The sequence below is a fragment of the Canis lupus genome, chromosome 7, assembly GCF_003254725.2.
Source record: "Canis lupus dingo isolate Sandy chromosome 7, ASM325472v2, whole genome shotgun sequence".
Lineage (NCBI taxonomy): Eukaryota > Metazoa > Chordata > Mammalia > Carnivora > Canidae > Canis > Canis lupus.
The window spans coordinates 1,939,412-1,960,193 of NC_064249.1; the positions used below are offsets into that span (position 1 = coordinate 1,939,412).

At 59.7% G+C, this 20,782-nt stretch overlaps 1 protein-coding gene across 8 annotated transcripts; it reads right to left on the reverse strand.

Moving 5' to 3' along the window:
* Nucleotides 1-38: 38 nt before the first annotated feature.
* Nucleotides 39-20,004, reverse strand: INAVA (innate immunity activator). 8 transcript variants are annotated; one of them, XM_049112029.1, is made up of 10 exons: nt 19,811-20,004; nt 13,691-13,839; nt 12,711-12,835; nt 12,477-12,593; nt 12,099-12,318; nt 7,871-7,924; nt 6,827-7,037; nt 6,420-6,593; nt 3,976-4,609; nt 39-1,953 (listed from the first exon to the last, which is right to left on the reverse strand). In XM_049112029.1, the coding sequence occupies exons 1-10, from the start codon at nt 19,969-19,971 to the stop codon at nt 1,861-1,863; spliced, it is 1,938 nt and encodes a 645-aa protein (XP_048967986.1). In that variant the 5' UTR covers nt 19,972-20,004; the 3' UTR covers nt 39-1,860. The 8 variants fall into 8 exon arrangements, with proteins under 8 accessions (XP_048967986.1, XP_048967981.1, XP_035574510.1 ...); XM_049112024.1 differs by having other exon boundaries at nt 6,420-6,590; nt 19,811-19,963; XM_035718617.2 differs by lacking the exon at nt 19,811-20,004 and adding an exon at nt 16,255-16,576 and having other exon boundaries at nt 13,691-13,754.
* Between the last annotated feature and the right edge of the window lie 778 nt (nt 20,005-20,782).

Here is a 20,782-nt window from a genome sequence, read left to right on the forward strand (position 1 = left end):
AGAAACTTGGCACAAAAGAACCCTTGTCATCACCTCGATCCATCACAAGGCACAGACTTTATTGATATACTTGGCACCACACCCCCACAGCTCCAGCCTCGCAGCCTAGGAGGCAGCCCCTGCAACTGTACCAGGCATTGCCCAGGACCAATAAGTTAACATAAAGGACGCTCATGTGTGTGGGGTGCTCGGATGTCTCCTGGCTCAGCCTAGGGGAGCTCTGGGCTCCCGGGAGGACACGGGGAGGGGAGCTGCCCATACACCCGTGAAAGGGGCTTAGAGACAAAACGAAAGAACAGAATCCAGAGGAGGACATCGGAAAGTTAACGGGGCCACAGTCCACCCCAAAAGTGGGGGAGCTGCAGGATGTGGGAAGAGCGCAGTGACAGAAATACAGGTGCTGCCTCTCAGGCTCTCTTCTCTTTCCCCACATTCCTGACAGGCCACCTACATCGCCCCCTCGGCAACCTCGTGCAGTTGGCGACACGGCCTTCTGTCCAGTGGGGAGAACTGTGTTTCACCAGGGTCAGGCATCGTGTTCTCGGAGGTTTAAGCTGTTCTCGTAGTCTCTGTCCAAGTCCAGGGCCCTGGAGGGGAAAGGGTTCTGCAGGGGCAGAACCAGAACTCAGCCCTCCCTAGACCTCCCTCGCCTCTGCTCGGTGCATTGTCCTGGGAGCAGGGGATCTGAGGGCAAAAGGGCTCTAGGATGAGAACCCAGGGACTATGGGATGGTCTGAGCACAACCAGTTTCCAGGCCTGCTCAAGTCTCAGCGGATGGGACCATTAGTGAACACCCTTAAGCGTGAGTATTCCCCTGGTTGTAAAAATAAGGACTTGCCCCGTTTCAAGGAAATCCAGTCTCATAGCAGAAGCAAAGCTGGGTAAGGAGTAGAAGGGGCAGTGACCCCTACCTCCTCCCATGTGAACATGCCACAAACATGGTGCCTTTCCAAAATTATCTGGAAGGTGTTGCTTTTAGGACTATAATGAAAAAGGTGGGGTTGCAAGCCTTCCCGATGCCCAGAGAAAGTGGTCAGAGCGTGAGCTGCCCTCCACCAAACGAGGGCTAGCACAGGCCAGCCCCTAGCCCGGGCTGCCGAATGCTACAATCTGGTGAAGCCTCACTTTCAAGGCTCAGAGGTCTGAGTGGTTGCAGGAGCCCAGAAGGCACAGAAGGCATATGGTGAGTGACTGGGACCCCTACATATGTGTGTGTGGGGGTTACGGGGTGAGAAAAATAGTGGGGTCCCTCCAGGAAGACAACACTCCACCAGGATGTATGATCTTTGCCATACCACTTCCTGTGTGCATCACAGAGCACATTACAAAGGGGGAAGGAGATTCGTTCCCTCCCCAGGCACCCCGACAGCACCCAGCTCTCTGGGAAACTGGGGGCGGGGGAGCCACACTAGCATGCCTCCAGCTGCAGGGAGACAGGTGCTGTTCTCTGGGGATGTTCTCTGAACCAGAGGGTAGAGTCTGTGAGGAAGCTCAATGTGGCCCCCTCTTCCTCATGCGTCCCCTGCCACCTGTCTTGCAGAAGGAGACAAATGCCATCAGACAGGCAAGGCCTCAAGTCTAGTAGACCAACCTCTGGGGAATAAAGCATCATCATATTATAGGGATCTTGAGGACAAATCACAAAATATAAATCCTAATGCCAGGGATTCTGAACAAAAACCATTAAAAAAAGGGGGGGGGGGGGGAAAGGCTCAGCCACGGCTCATCGACCTGCGATGGGGGTAAAGGAGCTGAAGAAGGCACTCAAGGTGGGAGGGCTCAGCGCCAGCCCCGCTGTAGATCAGTCTTTTCCGGCAACTGGGCCAAGGCATTTGGGGCACACGGTGACACTGGCCTTGGTTACACCTGGCTGCTGATCTCGCCCTTCTCAGGCACAAAGACTTGCACGGGGGCCCCTTCGGGTGATCTCCGGGGCACATACACTGTGGCCACCTGCCGGAGTCAGGAAGAAAGGAGAGATCTGTGAGCAAACCAGGTAGAAATGTCCAGACAGCAAACGCAGGCACACCATCCCTGTCCCTTCAGGACACGCCCCCAGCCACTCAGTCCCGGCCCCGGCCCCCGGAGGTTCTACGTCCCCCAGTGACTGATCACTCTTTATCTATTTCCCACCCCAGCTTTCTCTGGGGTGTGACAAGCACCCCGACCTCCTCCTCCCCGCCTCTCCTGGGCTCACTTTCTTGTCGCCCTCCCTGTCGGACAGGTTGGGATGGGCTGGGCCTGGGCTAGGACAGGTCCAAGCTGGCAGGAAGGGAATAACAAAAGCACATCAGCTGGAGGGTGTGGCCTGGGACCAGGGCCAGGCTGCTGTCAGGCCAGGATGCCAGGCCAGGATGCCAGCTGCAGCCCAGAGAACTGGCGGGTGGGGGAGGGATGTGCAGCTGGGCCGACTCGGAATCTCGGGCCTCAAAGAAGCAGCCTGTTGGTGACTTCTGGAGCACGCCCCCTGCAGAGCCCTCCGTACCAGGGGGAAAGAGGACAGGAATTGTGTGTTACCCCCACTTCCAGAATGAAAACCTGAGCCATCGAAACCAGAGCAGACACCCTCACCTCTCGTCAGAGTGCTCTATCTCATCCTCTGGTCCCTGGCCGACCACAGTACCACTTACGAGCCCTTTCCACACGCTACTCTGATCATTCTGCACATAAGAACTCATTTAAAGTTCGTGGCCCCCTGAGATGGACAGTTGTCCGGTCATTATCACGTCCAAGTCACAGGGCTGAGACCTGAACCCCCTAGCCTAACTTCAGAGTCCCTGCCCTTAGCCACCAGCCACGGGGCTTCTCTGCCCTGAGGTGTGCAGGGCTGCCCCAAAAGGACACGGACCCACGGGCAATCGCAGGTCCTGGCGTCTGCAAACATGTTTTCAGACTCTCTTTGTCCTGAGCCTTCAAGTCAGGAAATTTGGGAGTTAATTCAGATTGGATTTGTGATTACAAATTGAGGCTTATCTGCTTTGCCGATCGCCTGTGGAGCGGTTAAGGAAAAACGCCTCTGCTCCGCCCAGGGTTACTACCTCCAGCCCAGTACCTGGGTGCTCGCCCCTGAGCCGAGGCAAAGTCAGGAGGTGGCCCGGGGGGTCACAAGGGCCTCCCAACGCCAGGAGGAAACGGTTTCAGCGCTGGATCGGGCTGCCACCTCCCTGCTGGCCTCCTGGCCCTGTGCTCTGGGAGCTGCTGGAATTGCAGCCCTTTCCCCAGCTGAGGGCCCTGGGCCCCCCGAGCCTCCTGAGCTCCCTGAACCCCCTCATGACCCCTGAGTCTCCAGGCCCCCCTGAGTTCCCTGAGCTCCCCAAGCTCCCTGAGCTCCCTGTGACCCCCAAGCCCTCCTGTGAGCCTCGAGGCCCCCAAGTCCCCCAAGTTCCATCACCCCCGAGCCCCCTGAACACCCCTGTGGGCCCTGAGCCCCCCAAGCCTCCTGAGCTCCCTGTGACCCCTGAGCCCCTGCAACCCCAAGCCTCCCAAGCCCTCCTGTGAGCCCCTGAGCCCTCTGTGAGCCCCGAGCCCCACCAAGCCCCCGAGCTCCTGTGACCCCTGAGCCCCCATGACCCCTGAGCTATTACCCCCAAGCCCCTCAGACCCCCAAGCTCCCTATGACCCCCAAGTCCCCTGAGTTCCCCGTGACCCCTGAACCCCTCGAGCTCCCCGTGACCCCCAAGTTCCCCAGGTCCCTGTGACTCCCAAGCCCCTTGAGCTCCCGGTGACCCCCGAGCCCCCCGAGCTCTCGGTGACCCCTGAGCCCCCTGAACTCCCTGTGACCCCCGAGTCCCCCGAGCTCCCTGTGACCCCCGAGCTCCTTGTGACCCCCGAGCCCCTCGAGCTCCCGGTGAACCCGAGCTCCCCGAGACCCCCTGAGCCCCTGCGACCGACCCCGAGCCCCCCGCGACCCCCGAGGCCCCGTGACCCCCAAGCCCCCCGAGCTCCCCGTGACCCCGAGTCCCCCCTGCGTCCTACCTGCATCCGGGGCCCCGGGGCGCGGCCGCAGCCCTCCCTCCCGGGGGGCAGGCTGCGCACGCGGAAGGCGCCCTGGCGGTCGAGCGAGTGCGGGCGGCCGCTGCGGAGGCGCGCGCGCTCGTGCCAGGACTTGAGCTCCTCGGAGACGGCGGCCCTGCTGAGCGCGCGGCCCGCGGGGCTGTCCCTGAGCGACGGCGAGCGCCCCGGGCGGCTGCGGGAGGCCCCCGGGCGCTGCCAGCGCAGCGGCTCCCCGTCGTAGGCCGGGCCCAGCGCGGGCGGCGGGAGGGGCCCCTCGGCCACCAGCACGTAGCGCGCGGCGGGGAAGGGCGCGGGCGGCGGCTGCAGGTGGAGCGCGGCCCAGGCCCCGCGGGGCGGGGGCGGCGGGCGGCGGGGCGGGGACAGGGGCCGCAGGAAGGAGATGTCGGGGCTGCTGCTGCCCGGGGACGTGGGGTGCGAGATGCTGGAGACGTCGGAGCCGCTGTCCTCGGAGCAGGAGTGGTAGGCGGGGTGCGGCAGCGGGGGCTTGGCGGCGGGGAAGCAGGAGTCCGGCACCGTCACCGTGTAGTGGGTGGGGCGGCGGCGGGGGAAGGCGCTGCGACCTCGGCCCTCGGGACCCGCCCGGAAGGAGTCCGTCCTGGGGGGGGGGGGGGGAGAGGCACGGAGTCAGGGCGTCTGGGGGGCGTCTGGGGGGGCCGAGGCTCATCCCCTGGGCCTCGGGGCGGCGCGAAGATGAACCGCTGAGGCCCCAGCAGAGGAGGCGTGGCTCCCAGGCCGGGTCTGGGGTCAGACCTCCCCAAGGCAAACACCCAGACCCTCCTGGCCTCAGGTGCCTTGCAGCAAGTCCCTCGTGCTGCATTCACACTTCTGTGGTCTGTGGCAAGTGTGCCCCCTTGGGGACACACATCCTGCTCACGCAGACAGGGGCCGGCCTCTAGGCGGCACCTGTAAAGTCGCGTGGTACAGACCCTCAAAGCAACCAGATGGGCCGCCATCCACAAGCCAAGGAGCAGCCTTAGAAAAAACCAGCCCTACCCAGATCTTGGAGACGGCCAGCCTCCACCCACTCTGTGGTCCTTGTTACCGGAGCGCTACCAAACTAATACAGGGTGCTACCTGCAGGTTGGATTGCCCCTCTGCAGGGACAGCAACCCAGGCCCCCCGGGGCGGAAGTCCAGCCCTCACTGATAATGTGCTCCCAGGGGGAGCCGTGTCTGCCCAGATCTGCACAAAGCACTGTTTGTAAAACAGCCCTGGAAGTATGTAAAATATAAAATTCCTTGTTGACCTGGGAGCAGTGGTTCCAAGCTGCACCCTGTCCATCCGGTGCTGCCTGACAAGCAAATTTAAACTGACAGAAGAGCCCAGCAAGAGTGCCCGGGGCTTTCCTGTCGTATCTCTGGCCCGGAGACCATCACCAAGAATATTGGTAAAATGCCTGGAAAGTCAACATACAACCGATTCTCATTATTTGCAGATTCTGTGTTTGCAAAATCAGCCACAGCTAGAATGTATTTGTAACCTCAAATCAACACTCACAACACTGGTGGTCATTTGTGGATGTGCAGAATGGTGAAAACTTTGAGATGCCCAATAGCACGATCTCAGCTGAGAGCGGACACAGCGATGCTCTGACCTCTTGTTTGGCTTTCATACTATAAATGAGTGTCCTCTCCACAATCTACTTAGCGTTTTGTATTTTTGTGCTTCTCCTTAGTGACTTTACTGTTTAAAATGACCCCTTAAAAAAAATAAAATAAAATAAAATAAGCCCTTAGCATAGTGCAGAAGTGTGTCTGGAAGTCCAGGAAGGCTACGATGTGCCCTCTGTAGAATACACGTATTAGATGAGCCTTATTCAGGCATGCGTTGTGGTGCTATTGGAGTTCAATGCTAAGGAGTCAATAATATATATTAAATAAGGAGTCTTTAATAGAAACATAAAACAAAGTTATGTATTGATCAGTCGACAAAAATGTGTGACCAGAAGCTCTCAGGAGCCTAACCCTACATTCTCCCTAGGAGCAGTGGTTCAGTATTGCAAATTCAGTGTTTACAGTGACTTTATGGACATAAAACTACTGCAGATGATGAGAACTGACTGCACGTCAGGTGAGAAAGTGAACATCCACTGCCAGTGACCAGTAACAAAACAATCTTAAACAATTACAAAAGTTTTGACATTCTCTCGCCCTAAGAGAGTATGGCTAGGGGGAGAAAGCATGAATTGCTCTGTGCAGAAAACAGCTTGCTTCGCGAATGACTTGCCTCTGGTTTTGCTGATTGTGTGGCACGGCCTCTATTGAGAGGTGCCCCAAGAAGAGATCCTTGGGAGAAGCCACAACACGAGCCACACATCACCCATGGTCCCACCTATACCCTAGAAGCCACCACCCTCCACATATAAGCTCTCCATAGTGGGTCCCTCCTCGCCCTGCACCTCTTACCTCAGAGACTGCGACTGGCCCCTCCTCCCCTGCATCTCGGGGGTGGCTGGGGCACTAGTGCGGCCCTGCCGCTGGCCAGGAACACTGCGGATGGGAACCACGTGGTAGGAAGCAGGCTCCAGCAGCCACAGGCTGGAGGTACTGGGCCCATCCTGGGGTGTAGTGGCTGGGCTGCTGCAAAAGGATTAGAGACGGGTTGGCGGCAAGAACGCCTCCACTGAGGGGGCCAAGTTGGAAGCTGTGCGGAGGAAGGGGGCACAGTGGAAGGGGACCCCAAAACCCACTCCTCCCACCATCACAGTTAGGGAGAGAGGCCGTCTCCCATGCCTTACCCTTCTCGCACCCCTTCCCCACCTACTCCCGGCCCTCCTTCCATCCCGCCCGCCCTCCTTCCTCCCCGCCCGGACCTGGACTCGCTATTGGGTTCGGAAGACTTTCTGGGCTTCTCATAGGGGTGGTCCAGGCTGGTCTCCTTCCAGGGGCTGTTCTGGATGGGAGCCCGCTCCAGGCCCCCAGCCTCAGATCCTGCTGGCTGCAACCCCTCGAGGCTCTGGGGTGGAAGAGGCCGGGAAGGTGGAGCTGGGGACTCTGGGGGCGGTTTTGGCACTTGGGATTCCTCTGCAGGGTAAGAAGAACTCGGTGAAGGCAGTGGCTGGAAAATTGGCCCAACAAGAACCTCCGTGGCCCTGCCTTGCTCTCCCTGCCGTGGCTGCTTGTCTGGCAGCTCCAGGCTCAGAGGCTCAAAAACGTTTTCTGCTCCTTTGAGACTTCCTCCCTCACGGCTCTGTTTTACACCTGCCTCCTTCAAGAAGCCTCCCCAGATGGACTCTCCTTCACTCCCATTATTCCACCCTCTAATCTTTGCTCCTCCTACCACGTCTGCAGCTAACTTTCTGCTTACCAGTTTTTCTTGTTCATGCTGTGCCCATGTGTGCTATTATTCCCTTACTGACCTGGTCCCTCCCCTAGGCAGGACTGTACTACCCTCTTGGTCCATCTTGACCCTGAGCATCCTTAAGGTTTATAAACAGGGTTTTTAATCTGTGTGCTACTCTCCATCCAAAAAGGGCAACGATTGCAGCCAGATGGCTCTTAGGGTCAGGTGCGTATCAAGATAATGTCCCAGGGTGAAGGCAGGGACCACCCCCCGACCCCATAGGCTCTCCTAGAATTCACCTTTTCCTCCCCCGCCAAAATGATTGAACTTACAGAATGGGTGAGGGTCAGCACATTCCCACCCTCAAATGAACACTCACAGGGGCACAGAGTAATGAGTATCAAGTAGGAGTGGAAACCCTGAGCCCGCCCGGCACCCCTGCCTTCACTAGTTCACGGACTCTCCATTCCCCCTTTGAAGTCCTCACTAGTGAACTCTGCCAAAGCCCCCCCACCCCCACTGTCTTCCAACAGGAGCCCAGCCCTGACAATAGTCCCCAAACGACCCCTCTCACCTTCCTCCAGGAGTAGCCCATCGGAGAGGGAGCTGTCATCTGAGGCACTGAGCTCTGGGAAAGTCAAAGGGGAGAGAAGGAGGTGAGGAAAATCAATCCACAGATCTGGGCTAACAGGATTGACCCCACCCCCTTCCTGATAGCATCCCTTATCAGGAAATACCAGCTATGTACTAAATACTATATTGGATATGAATTATTTACTTGGAAGTAGAAAAATAAAGTTAGGAGCAAGAAGACAGGAAGCCTGATTTTAATCCTGGCTCTGCCACTAGCTGTGCAACCTTGAGTAAATGATTTCAATGGTCTGGGCCTCAGTTTCTCCATCTTTCAAAAAAGCCACAGCTTCCTCTGGCAGGGCTTCCTGGCAGTGGAAGGGAAAGGCAAAGTGTTGTTTTGGAAGGTCCTTGGGATAAAAATGATTTTCCTAACTTTTCTAGGCTTCTGAGATTATAAATACAACTCAATTCAAGGACCCCAAATCTGAGAAGTCCTGCATTACCAGCACCAAAAGTGGTGCAAAGTGGGAATTGAAGCTGTAGGGCTGTGGGACCAATTCACATTGGGCTGGCTAGATAAGGAAGGTTCTTCAGGTGGTGATAGGACAGGTGACCCGAGGGCAATGGGAGTATGACGTTTATGCGCCATACAGCAGCAGTGCTGTATGAAATCCCAAGAAATCCGAGGGAGCTCCTATTTGCCGTTGCCCCTGAACAAACTGAAACCTTCAGACCTTGAGAATACTCGTAATGTGACCTGGACGGAATTCACTAAGTATTTTCGACGACGACGGTTGATCACAATGATGAGGGGACATTAACAATAGCTAAAATTTCTATCGTGCTAATACATTTCTAAGTACTTTACATACATTAATTCATGTGATCGTCCTAACCATCCCGTAAGTAAATACTATTATCATCATGTAATAGCTAAGAAAAGCAAGGTCTGGAGGAATTGAGTAACGGGAGTCCAGTCAATCCACCAAAAGGTGATTGAGTCAGGATTCAAACTCAGATGGTCTGACCAGAGTCTGGCTCGTCACCACTACCATTTATCGGCTCTCCAGTTAGCTAACATCGGATGCATCATTATCCAGAAAGTTCTAAGAAAGTAAATAATTCCAAATCCTTTATAACAGGGAATGGCAAACTACAGGCCCTTGGGTCAAATCCAGTTAGCCAACTTTTTATAAATAAAGTTTTATTGAGACACAGGCACAGATTTGTTTACATACTGTCTGGCTGCCTTTGAGCCACAATGGCCGAGTTGAGTGGTTCTGACAGGGACTTATAGCCCACGGAGCCCATAGACTATTTACTCTCTGAGCCTCTACAAAAAGCTCTGATAAAAGCTTGTCAACCTTTGCTCCATAACTTACATGAAATAAAAACTCTACCCAGAATAGTTCTTAAACCCGGTAGGGCATACTGCCCACGGAGCGGGGCCAACCCCCAAGTAGCCAGCCTCCCATGCTAGCCTCTGCTTTGGGGTTCAAATGAGGAGACACCCTTTTATTGAATTCTGGTTCTCTGCCTCTGATCTTTTCCAAAACCCTGGAGCATAAAGAAAAGAGTTTATTTCCCACAGATGTCATGTTGAAGACATGGTGGGACTGTTCCTATCATGGCCCAGTGATACAGCTGGGGTTAGAGTCATGGGTTTTGGTTTGACAGTCTGGTCTGGGAAGAAAGACATCATCTCCCTTCATCCCTAAGCTTCATAAAAAACAAGCAGATCCTTGGCCAGATTCTTTGGCCCAAAAAAGTACAATGTGGTGAGGGTCATCTGGAGACCCCTGCCTTCGAGGAGGTAAGGCATGGGTGGAGCCAAACAAGCCGTTCCGACAGCTGCTCCCTGTCTCAGCCTCACTGCCCCAACCCCGGACCGGGTCAACCTCGCCTGCCCTCGGTCAGCAGTGGCAGCAGGACTGCCCAGTGGGGAGGGACTACAGAGATCATCCTCACAAACAGAGCATTCTCGAAGGCCGCAGTATCCAACAGGTCACCACTAGCTGCATGGGGTTATGCTAATTAAAGGTAAATAAAATTAAGTCACACCAGGCACATTTTAAATGCTCAGTGGCCTCTAGGGCCTACCGCATTAGACAGCACAGATCCAGAACATTTCCCTCATCACAGAAATTCTAGTAGAGGGGCGCCTGGGTGGCTCAGTGGTTGAGCTCCTGCCTTCGGCTCAGGTCATGATCCCATCGGGGTCCCTGCATGGAGCCTGCTTCTCCCCCTGCCTGTGTCTCTGCCTCTCTCTGTGTCTCTCATGAATAAGTAAATCTCTTAAAAGAAAAAAAGAAGACATTCTAGTAGACAGCATTGCTCAGGGCAGGTGTTGTCAGTCAACAAACGCATCCTGAGCACCTACGGACAATCAGGTGTGTGTTGAGGGGAATTTCTCCTTAAGTTCACTGTGATAAATTAGTTTAGCACCTGCCTGCTCCTGCCACCTGCAGGGTACTAATTACTCCCACCTTGCATAATTAGTAATTATTCTAAATCGAATAAGCCTTGTGTGGAGACCAAGGGGGCAGGGTGGCTTTTTCTCTTTTCTTTTTCTTTTTATTCTTTCTTTCTTGTTTGCTTTTTTTCTTTTTAATTCAAAACACCTTTCAGCTACTAATTATTAATCCCTTCCTACTTCCTCCTTCCAGGGGAAGCTCGCTGGGCAGGGATGCCACAGGGATGGAACCACTTGCTAGAGCCGCCGCCTGCTAGGCTCCCAAGGAGGGACATCAGAGCCCCAGACCTCAGGCCCCACGGTCAAGGCAGGGTTTGAAGGTGGGGAGCGCAGGGTCTTTCGCTCTGGTCTGGAGGGCGAAAGGCCACGCTACACCATGTTTCTTCTCTACAGCTCTGTGTTCACCTGAGCTGAGCACCCCGAGAAGGTTTCAGAACCTCCTGCCTCCCCCCAGAGGGTTAACCAAAGCCCCAGGCGTGTGCTGACCTGCTCTCAGCCCCCGCAAGAAGCGTCATTGGTGGCAGTGGCAGCCGCAGAGGAACACCCCCCACCGCCCCCCACCCCACCACCTGCAGGCCTGAGCATTTCCAGCTGGAGGGGAATGCAGAAGGGGCTGAGACAAATAGAGACGGGCCCTCTCCCTCCCCTGCCAGCCCCCCCGCCCCCAGCAGAGCAAGTGAGCCCTCAGGGACTGTCTGTGCCCAGGTCCATAGCTTCCTTTCAAGGGGGCGGGGAGGGGGCGTAGGGGTCAAGTCCTGGGACCCAGTCAGAGTAGAGGGAGGACGGAGAACTTTCCCATCTGGGTCTTGGAGCCCGGAAGTGCTGTCTTGCAGCCGGCCGAGCCAGAGCCAGAGCCAGAGCCAGAGCCAGTCGACCCAGAGAAGTGTTGCCATCAGAGCCTGGGTCGGGCGGGGGCACCTTCCCCTGTTTATTGGATCAGCTGTCACGGGGAGGCACCTCCTCCCTGGCCCTCTGCCTCTGCTGGAGGTGACCTGGCAGGCGGTCTGGTCACACCCTTCCCCTCTACATTAGAGACAACCTGTGGCGGCGGGGACTCCTGAGACCTGTGCTGAACGCGTCCCCTTGTCCAAGGCACGGGGGACCCTACATTCGAGCATCCCCAACCAAGGGAGGAGAGCAGCCTCAGGGAAAAGGCAGCGTAAGGTGCAGGGGTAGGAACCTGGGGTGGGGGGAAGGAAACCATCCCCCGAGCCCACCCGAGCCTGGGCATCCTGCCCTGTCCCAGGCCACCGCTCCCCACCCCGGGAGGTCGGGCCCCACGGGAGGCGTGGGTCGGGGCCAGCCATGGGCACGATGCCCTGGGAACCGGAAGGGAGGCTGCCAGGCCACCTAAGCAGCTGGGCTTGGGTCTGAGAACAGCGTGAGCGCACCCAAGGGCTCAGAACCGCTTGCTGGAGGGTGACCGGGCTGCGAGGGTGTCCGGCAGCGGCGGGTCCTGGGCAGGGAGCACTCCCCGCACGCTGCGGCCCCAGGTCCCCGGGCCACGGGGGGAGGCTGGGGTCACGGTAGGGCAGGGGGTGCCGGTCTGCAGCTAAGCGTCCCCCAGTAGGCCTGGGCGCCGAGGCGGCGGGCAGCGCCTCCCCCCGACCCCGCGCCGGAGGGGCCCGGCTTCTGCAGCTGAGGCCCAAGCTGAGGCCCGGGGCACCTGCGGGAGCGCGGCGCGGCGCCTCAGGGGCGGCCCTTCCCGGGTTCGAGGAGGACGCGGGAGCCACGGGAGGGGGCGGCGGCGGCTCACCTCGGCCCAGGGCCCGCGCGGCGGGGGCCGCCCCGGCCGAGCGCCTCCGCTCCCGCAGGCAGCGCTGCAGCGCCCTCAGCTTCTCCTCCTCGCGCTGCACCGCGTGCTTCCGCTGCCGCCGCGCCTGCCTGCTCAGGTGGTCCTCGCCGCACAGCCGCCGCGCCGCCGCCGCGATCTGCCGCTGCACCGCCAGCTCGCGCTCCAGGCCGCCCAGCGGGTCCTGCGGGGCGCGGGGTCAGGCGCCGGAGCACCCGCGCCCCCCCCCCGCCCCGCCCCGCCCTCCTGGGGGTGCCCGGGGGGGGGGGGCCGGCCTCGGGGCGGAGCGGCCGGGCCTCAGGAGCCGCCCCGCAGGCCGCGCCGCGCCTCTGCCCGCCTCACCTCTCCGCGCAGGGCCCGCTCGTCCAGCCTGTAGGCCGCCCCGACCCTGCGCCGCACCCTGGGCGCCTTCTCCCCGGGCCTGAGGGGGTACTCCGCGGGCAGCAGCCCCGTCAGCTCCTGCGGGGAGGCCGCGTCAGCCCGCCGGCTCGCCGCCCGCACCCCTGCCCGCCCACCGCCGGCCCAGCCCCGCAGGGAGCGGGCTCCCCCCAGCCCAGCGCCCCCCCCAGCCCTCACCGCCTCCCTGAGGCACAGCCTCCTCAGCTCCTCCAGCCGCGCCTCCAGCCGCGCCTCCAGGGCCCTCTGCTGCTCGCGGCCCGCGGGCGCCAGCTCCTTCAGCGGGGACACCGGGCTGTCGGGGCCTGGGGGCGGCAGGGGGCGGCAGGGGGGGCGGCTCGCGGGCGCTCCGGCTCCGGGCGCGACGCCCCCACACGCCCCCTTGCGGTCCCGGCGCCGCGGCAGCTGCACACTCGCCCGGGCACAGCCTCGCGCCGCCCGCCGGGCCAGGGGAGGGCAGCCCCGCCGCCAGCACCACGCCGGCCCTCCTCCCCCTCCTCCCCCTCCTCTCCTCGCCCCCCTCCTCCCCCTCCCCCTCCTCCTCTTCCTCCTCCTCCCTGTTCCCCTCCTCATCTTCCACCTCCCCCTCCTCCTCCCCCTCCTCATCCCCCTCCTCCCCTTCCTCCTTCCCTCCTCCCCTCCTCCTCCCCCTCCTCTCCTCCTCTCCCTCCTCTACCTCTCCCTCCTCCTCATCCCCCTCCTCCTCTCCCTCCTCTACCTCTCCCCTCCTCCTCTCCTGCCTCCCTCTCCTCCCTTCCTCTTCTGCCTCCCCCATCTCCTCCCGTCATCCCCGTCCTCCTCCTCATCCCCCTCCTCCACTTCTCTGCCACTCTCTCTTTCTCTCTCACTCACATTCGTGCTGCTTCTTTCCTCTCTTCTGTCAGGACTAGGCCCACAGACTCAGGCCACTGAGAGGCCCTTTCTAGTAGCCAGATAAGATTTTTCTACTTCTTAGTAATCACTAGGGCCAGAAGTGCGGAGACCTGTTCCAGATAGGATCAGACCTCCAGGCCGGGCCATCTAGGAAAAACTGCAGCCCCTCCAGGGTCTAGCCCCCAGCGGAGGCCTCCCCCACCCACCCCACCTGCCCCCTACTCAGCTTCCAGCCACTCGGCCTCCCAGCCCTGGGGCCCACCGGCGGGATTCCCCAAACCACTCACCAGACTGCAGGATGATGCCACTGTCGGTGTCGCTGACCTCATCCTTACTCTCCATGGTGGATTTCTGGGAGGCGGGGGCACAGAGTAGGGAGGGGTGACCCGGTTCCCAACCTGAGCCAGGATGTGGCGGTGGCCTGCAGTTTCCCCAGCTTTTAAGAGAACGATAAAACAGGCTGCACGTGAAACCTCTTGGTTCCAAAGAGAGCTTAGGAAGAGGAGATGCTTGAGGGCAGGGGGAGAGGAAGTGAGGGCCGTTTCTGGGACAGGTGTGGGGGGTTCTCAGTGTTGGAGGTGCTGAAGAGAAGCCTCCGTGGGCCTCACCAGCAAACCTGTTCTCGGGGGGGCTCTCTGCGCCCACCCTAGCCCCCCGCTGCCTCCTTCCGTGGCCACAGGACCACTAAGCCTGGGGAGATGGGTAAGGAAAAGAGCAAGAAAGAGGATGAAAAGGAATGGGATGAGAAAAATGGGTGGGAGGGCAAAGCAAGGAGGAAAGAGAGCAGAAAGGGAAGACGTCTTTTTAGGGCACAGCCATCCCCATGGGGCTGATTGTCCTCAGCCTGGGGACCCAGGAGGCAGGAGGCCTGTCCCACTGCCCCCGTGGGTGACAGCACCTCAAGAAGGGGGTGGGCACTGGGTCCTGCTGCTCTGTCCTCTGGACCAGGGTATTCATCCAAAGGCAGGTGCCAGAGAGCTGTCCCAAAGCCCTGAAATAATTCCCAAGCCACTATGTCTGAAGACCCCTCAAGGAGGAGTCGGCTGAGACCCCCTAGACCCCACAGCCAGGGGAGACCCAGCGTGTGTGTATGTGTGTCAGGGTCACAGGCGGAGTCGGGGGGGTTTGTAACTAGAGCGGACGCTGCCCGAGGACAGAAGGAGCCCACCCATCCCCTGCCTCCTGGGGCCACTTGGGTGGCACAGGAATAATCTCAGTGTGTTTTGGCCCAGCCGGGCACCAGACGCCCAAACAACACCTGCTGTTCGCCCCCTCGCATCTCACCGCACTCACACCCCTGGTCACACCCCTGGTCGGGGCCCAGCTGGCCAGGGCCTGGCAGCTGTTGGCTGGAGCAGAGGTGGGGAGGGGCGGGTGGAGCCCCGGCGGGCGATCTGGAAGGAGAGCCCAGCCACCTCCTCACTGAGTCAGCCCATTGAGCAACAGTCCAAAAGTCCTTCTGAGTTTCTGTCTGGAGTTTATCCTGCCTCCCCAGGCGCAGGGCCACAGGGTGGAGGAGAGGGCTACACACACACACACACACACACACACACACACACCCCACCACCAGCCAAGGGCAGCGGGGAGCAGGCTTTGGACAAACAGCACAAGCGAGGCAAGGACAGGGAGGGAGGACTGCGACGGCCACGTCCCCGGGAGGACCTCTGCCTCCCGAGACCGGAGGAGCAGGAACCATCGAGCACTTTTATAGACCCCATAAACCATACGGCCCGTCAGAGTACCCGTCAGAGTACCGTGAGCAACAACAATAAAAACAGCCCGGAAGACAGTATGTACCTGCCCTTTGGAATTTCAATCTTCCAGGGAAGTCTAGAGAATGGATGGTAGGATTAAAAAAAAAAAAAAAAAAAAAAAAGTTTATGCGGGGTCTTTGCAAACATGCCAAAGAGGGAGACGGCCCGTGTTCTGGAAGGCCAGGACGGCCAGGACTGGGGCTTGGCGCGAGAGCCACCTGTGCGGGGCCGTCCCGTCCCCCTCGGGAGCAGGCCGGGGGCAGCCTGTAGCCTCCCCAGCGGCGGCAGCGCCCCCAGAGCCGGGAGCCAGGAGGTAATGTGCAAGTGAAGCCATTAATTAGTCACACTTGCTAATTAATTATTAACCACTAAGGAGTTGCCTTGGGAAGCTGTGCGATCTCGCCCGTTTCCCTCCTTGGCTGCTGCTTGGAGTGGCCCCGACAGAGGGGTGGGGGTGAGGGGCCCGGCACCCCCCCTCCCCTCCGGGGCTCACTGCTGGGTTCCGGGCGCCCCAGTCTGACGCTGGGCTGACTCGGGCTCAACCCCTGAGACTGGGAGGCTCCGTGCAGCCCCCTGGTTCCTCCTGGTTCCTCGTGGCGCAGCCAGGAGACCGCGCTCCCGCCCCGAGGCCGCCCCTCGCGGGGACCCCGCTCAGCTCCCCTCCACCCACCGCCCAGGAGTCTGTCGGAAGGAGGCAGCTGCGGCCCTGGGGGCGACCCCTGACCCAACATGGTCCGGGGGGAAGGGCAGAGGAGGAAAGGAGAGGCAAAGAGGGAGGAGGGAAAGACCAGCGCTGCAGCCCCCAGGCCGAGCCACCGAGGACCCCCACAGAGGACCCCCCCACAGCCGTGCCCCCAAAGCCAGGCCCTGGGCCTCTCCCTTTCTCCAGTGGAGACTGAGGCCTGGGGACCACAGCAAAGGCTCCGCATCTGGGCCCAGCAGCACCCCCATCGTCTTGTGCTGGGACACAAGGAGGAAGGGGGCGGTGGTGATGAAGGGGGGTGGCGGCCACGGCTCCTGCAGGGGCTCCCCGCCGCCCCCTGGTGCCAGCCTGCCCCTCTGCCCCAAAGACCTGCTCCACCCTGCCCTGCCCTCACCTGCTCCTGGGGTTGAGTCCAGGATCCCAGAGACAGCCCCTGTTCCCAGGTCAGGGGGCTGCGGGGTGTCGCATGTCGCCGCAGGGAGTCCCAGGCCACAGGCCGGCCTCCCCTGCTCTCTCTGTGACCTGGCTCAGGCTCCACTTGCTGTTGCCGCCGCGATGGCCGCCCCTCCCTCTGGGCCGCCTGCTGGCCCGCCTGCCTTTCCTCCTAGGCTGCCTGCCGGCCCAGGGGAACCAGGTTACTTGTTAGGACTTGAGTCAGAGGGGAGGAGCAGGTGAGCAAGTCCTTCCCTGAACTAATCTGGCTGTGGCTGTTGTTGCCAGCAGGCAGCTCCTGGGCCTCTGCACTTCCGGGGGCGGGGGAGTGGGGGTGAGTAGGGAGAAAGGGGCTCCCCACGGAGGAGCCCTAGAAGAAGGCAACAGGGGTCACGTCTTCATGGCCTCAAGGGACCCTAATGCAACATGGTGAGCTGTTAGGTGCACAGTTGCCCTCCTGACCCTCACTTTCCCTCTCCAGAAATCAAGGCACACAAGGCCCCCAGAAATAGGGGAAGGGTCCACCATCCATGGGGATACCAGCAAGAAGTTGACAAAACGACAATAGGTCCTTGCTCGTTCCATCCACTGAAATGGAGACCAAGGCCTGAGTTTTGTCTTTCTCGAATCAGGTTTTAAAAAACTTCAGGCAACAGGCACCTGGGTGGCTCAGTGGGTTATGCGTCTGCCTTGGGCTCGGGTCATGATCCCAAGGTCCTGGGATGGAGCCCCCCATTGCACTGGGCTCTCTGCTCAGCGGGGAGTCTGTTTCTCCCTCTGCCTCTGCTCTGCTCTTTCTCTCTCTTTCAGATGTGCTCTCTAATAAATAAAATCTTAAAAAAAAAACTACCTCTTATTTAAAAGAAAACAAAACAAAAACATCAGGCAAGGCAATAACCATGGAACTCCACACGGGAAGGCTCTAGGGTCCTAAAGAAAGCAAGAGTGTTCTCTCCATCCTAGACATTTTCCCCCCGGATCATCACAGCCTATTTATTACTTACATCCATCCCTCAGTAGGGTGTGTGGAGCACTAAGCTGAACCCCAGTCCTGGCCCCTGCTCCACAGGAGAGCCACTGTGACCCCAGTATCTCAGCCCATGCCCCAATCATGAGGAACCAGAGACCAAAATGGAACTTGTTCTCTCCAGATAATAAGCCTCCAGGTCTCCTACCCCGTGGATCCTCAGGCCAACCAAACACTGTTCGGAAGTCAGCCCATTTCATTGGGAGAAGCAAGGGCTAAGGCCACCTGTTGCTACACGGGACGTACAGGAGATTAAGGACTACACCCCTCACAGCCTCATCTCACCACCTCCCTTTCTCCGATACTCCCACGGCGCCCCTTAACCCTGGGGTCTCAGCACCTCAACTTGGCTCTGGATTGCTACCCGCCCCAGCTACATACCTCCACCCCCACCTCCAAACCTCATCCCCTTCCCCATTCCCCAGGGCTGGGATGATGGAAGAAGTCTGCTCCCCCCAGCATCTCCTGTGGAGCAGAGCTGTGTCACTGACACAATTCTTTTGTGTGCCTCCTCCCCAGCATCCCCCACGGGCCCTACACACAGCCCCCCATGCCCCCGCACCTTCACATTCCTGTACACACCCTCTTTCCAAACAATGCTAGCCCCAGAGTCTTCCAGACTGACCACCTCCTTCTCTCCCCTGGCTGAGGCTGAGGGGCCCTGGCAGGGGGCAGACCCTTCCTGTGATGTGGAGCCAGCTTTGGGTCTCCCAAGAGCTGCAGCCCTTCCCTCCCCCTAGTCCTCTCCATCCCCCAGCAGGCTTGTCACATTCTTTCAATGACAAACAGAGAGAGATTGACTGGGTGTAACTGGTTCTCTTCCTCCACCTTGCCCATCCCCCAGCTCCAGGTGGGGGGTGTGTGTAGTGGAAGTTTCTAGAACCAGCTGGTAGCATGTATTTTAATGCACAAAATGAAATTAAGAGAATCACTAAGAGAAACAACTATATTGTTGTTATTGTATTGTTGTTCTAAAAACAGAAAAACTTAGTAATATATGTGCTTCTTTATTAACGGGATTCAGCAGTGGGTAATTTCACAGAAGTGATGAATGTGAACGATACTTCAAGGCAGTTACGACTGCAAAGTGATGTAAAACTATCTATTAATGGCAAAGTCACAGGTACGGCCTATGCTTTCTTGCCTTCGTAATTGAAAGCATTGCTAAATTTTTGTGAAAGGCTATTGTGAAATAAATTCTTTTTTTCCCATCTAAGTTTACAAACTCTGAATTCTACCCACAGATGCTTCGGTGCCCAGGACCCAGTTAAGAACCCCACCTTCAGGTAACCCCTCATCTCTGAGCTCAGAGGAGAGAAACAATAATCAGCTCACTGCATTGATCCTCTGGGATTCTCAAAAGCCTCTTATTCCCTCGAATTCACAAGCAGCATTTCCAGACCAGCAGAACCTAAGGTTCGGGATGGGACTAGCAAACCAACTCTCCCAGGAACCCCAGATCCAATGGGTTGGAGCTCACTGTCTGCCACGCTGGTCAACTCAAAATACCAAAAGGGAGGTGGGCACCCCAGAACTGGCTGGGAACTTTGGGGCTCAGTGCCTCCCTCCCAGCCAGCCTGGGGGATTGGGTGCTGATCAGTGCCCTGCCCCAAATCCCAGAGCATCAGCACCAAGACCACCACTCGGTGGTGGAGGAAGTGGGCTTTGCTTGAACAGAGTCAGAGTCCTTGGAATCTGATTGTTGAAAGGAGAAAAACTGCATTTCTTTCGGGTTTTCACTCCCCGAGGGCAAGCCCCCAAATGAGGAAACTTCCACACTGTGCAGCCATCCTCTCCTGCATTTTTTTTTTTTTCTTTTTAAGTCCCTTCCTTAAGTTTCTTCCGATGCAGGAGAGCCTGTAAGTTGTTTCAACCAAGGGCCTCATGCTCCCAGCCTCGCACTGCCACCAGCACCGGGCCAAGGACCCCTGGGCTCGCCTGAGACCCCGCGTAAGGAATTGGGGAGCCGCTGGTCGCCGCGCGAGTCCCCAGCGCAGAAAGCAGCGGGGTGGCCCGACCTCGGGGCGAGGGGCCCGGGACGGTTTTCCTTCCCCACGCTGGTATCCTCCCCCCGGGAAAGGTGCTCACTCCCAGCAGGCGCGGGTGGCGCGGACGAGCAGGGCGCACGTCCCCTGGAGCCTGGAATGCGCCCTGAAACCGGACCTCCGGGCTCTCCTTAAAAAGCCCCTTTGTCCGTCCACGCGCCCCTCCCCCACCGCGCCCTCCGCATCCCCGCGGCCCCAGACTTTGCTCCTTTTGTTCGGCTGCCTCCTGGCTTCCCGGAGCCGGGCCGGGGTCCGCAGGCACGCGGAGGGTCCCCGGTCCCGGGGCGCGGGCTGGGAACGCGCGCTCTGGGGAGGGCCCCGGGGACTCCAGCCCCGTCCAGGACCCTGTCCCCGGAGGGCCCGCTCCGCGCAGGCCGGAGACCGCGGGGTCGGGAGCTTGACCCCCCCGAGGTCCCCCGCGCGGCGTCCCCTGGCTCCCCCCTTACCTGTCCCATGGAGCTCCGGCGCCGCCCGCCTGGCCCCGCGCCCCCCGGTCCTGCCCCGCAGCTTCGGCCCCCGTGGGTCCGGGCCACCTCCTCCCTCCCCGCGTCTCGCCCCGGCCTTCCCTCCCGGGAGGTATTTCATTTAACTTCGGCATTTGCAGCATCCCAAATGTTAAAGATCCCAAGACATCTGTCCCCTGGGGCGTACCAAGGCCCAGAGGAGGGAGGGGGAAGCGGCGGGAAGGGACTCAGGGCTGCGAGCCACGGGGCGGGGCGGGGCCCCACCTCGGGGCGGTCGGACGCCGGCGGGGGTCGGGGTCCCCGGGGGACCCGGTCCGAGGGGCCGGGCTGCCCCCTTCCCGCGCTCGGGGGCGCGGCCGCGGCAGGACCCCCCCGGCGCTGCGGGTTTCCGCCGCCCGGGCGGGACGAGGCTGGGCTCCCCGGCCCCGGGCCGCCTTTCATCCGCGCGCTCCCGCCTGGCCGGGGGCCGATCCCTTCCCGGGGACCCCGGGGTGAAAGAATGAGAGCAGCGGGCGAGGGCGCCCCCCGCAGCCCCTCCCCCCCTAGCCGGTGCCCTTCCACCCGCCTGCCCCTCTGCTTCCCACTCCCCATCCCCCATCCCCTCCATCCCCCCTGCCCCCATCCCCTCCATCCATCCCCCCTGCCCCCTACCCCCTCCATCCCCTATCCCCATCCCCCACTCTCTCCATCCCCCCATCCCCCACCCCCTCCATCATCACCCCTTCCCCCACCCCCTCCATCATCCCCCCTCCATCATCCCCCCATCATCCCCCCATCATTCTCCCCGCCCCAGCCCACTCCCGGTCAGCGCCTCGTACTGTCCCGCTCCCTCCTTCCCCTGCAGCCATCCTCAGTCGCAGACCCGCGTCCCTGCTTTCATCTGTGCTGGAATGTACCGAGCACCTACTAGTGCTGAGCACGGTGGATCGCGGTTCAAACTCTCCCCTGGATGAT

Bases quoted from the DNA above. Each gene is read 5' to 3' on its own strand.
- INAVA (XM_049112029.1), bottom strand. From the start codon at position 19,971: ATGCTGCAAATGCCGAAGTTAAATGAAATACCTCCCGGGAGGGAAGGC. The intron at 12,836-13,690 runs GTGAGTGGTTTG...TGCCGCCCCCAG, and splicing joins TGGCATCATCCTGCAGTCTG to GCCCCGACAGCCCGGTGTCC. The intron at 6,594-6,826 runs GTCCGGGCGGGG...ATCCTTTTGCAG, and splicing joins GAACCCAATAGCGAGTCCAG to CAGCCCAGCCACTACACCCC.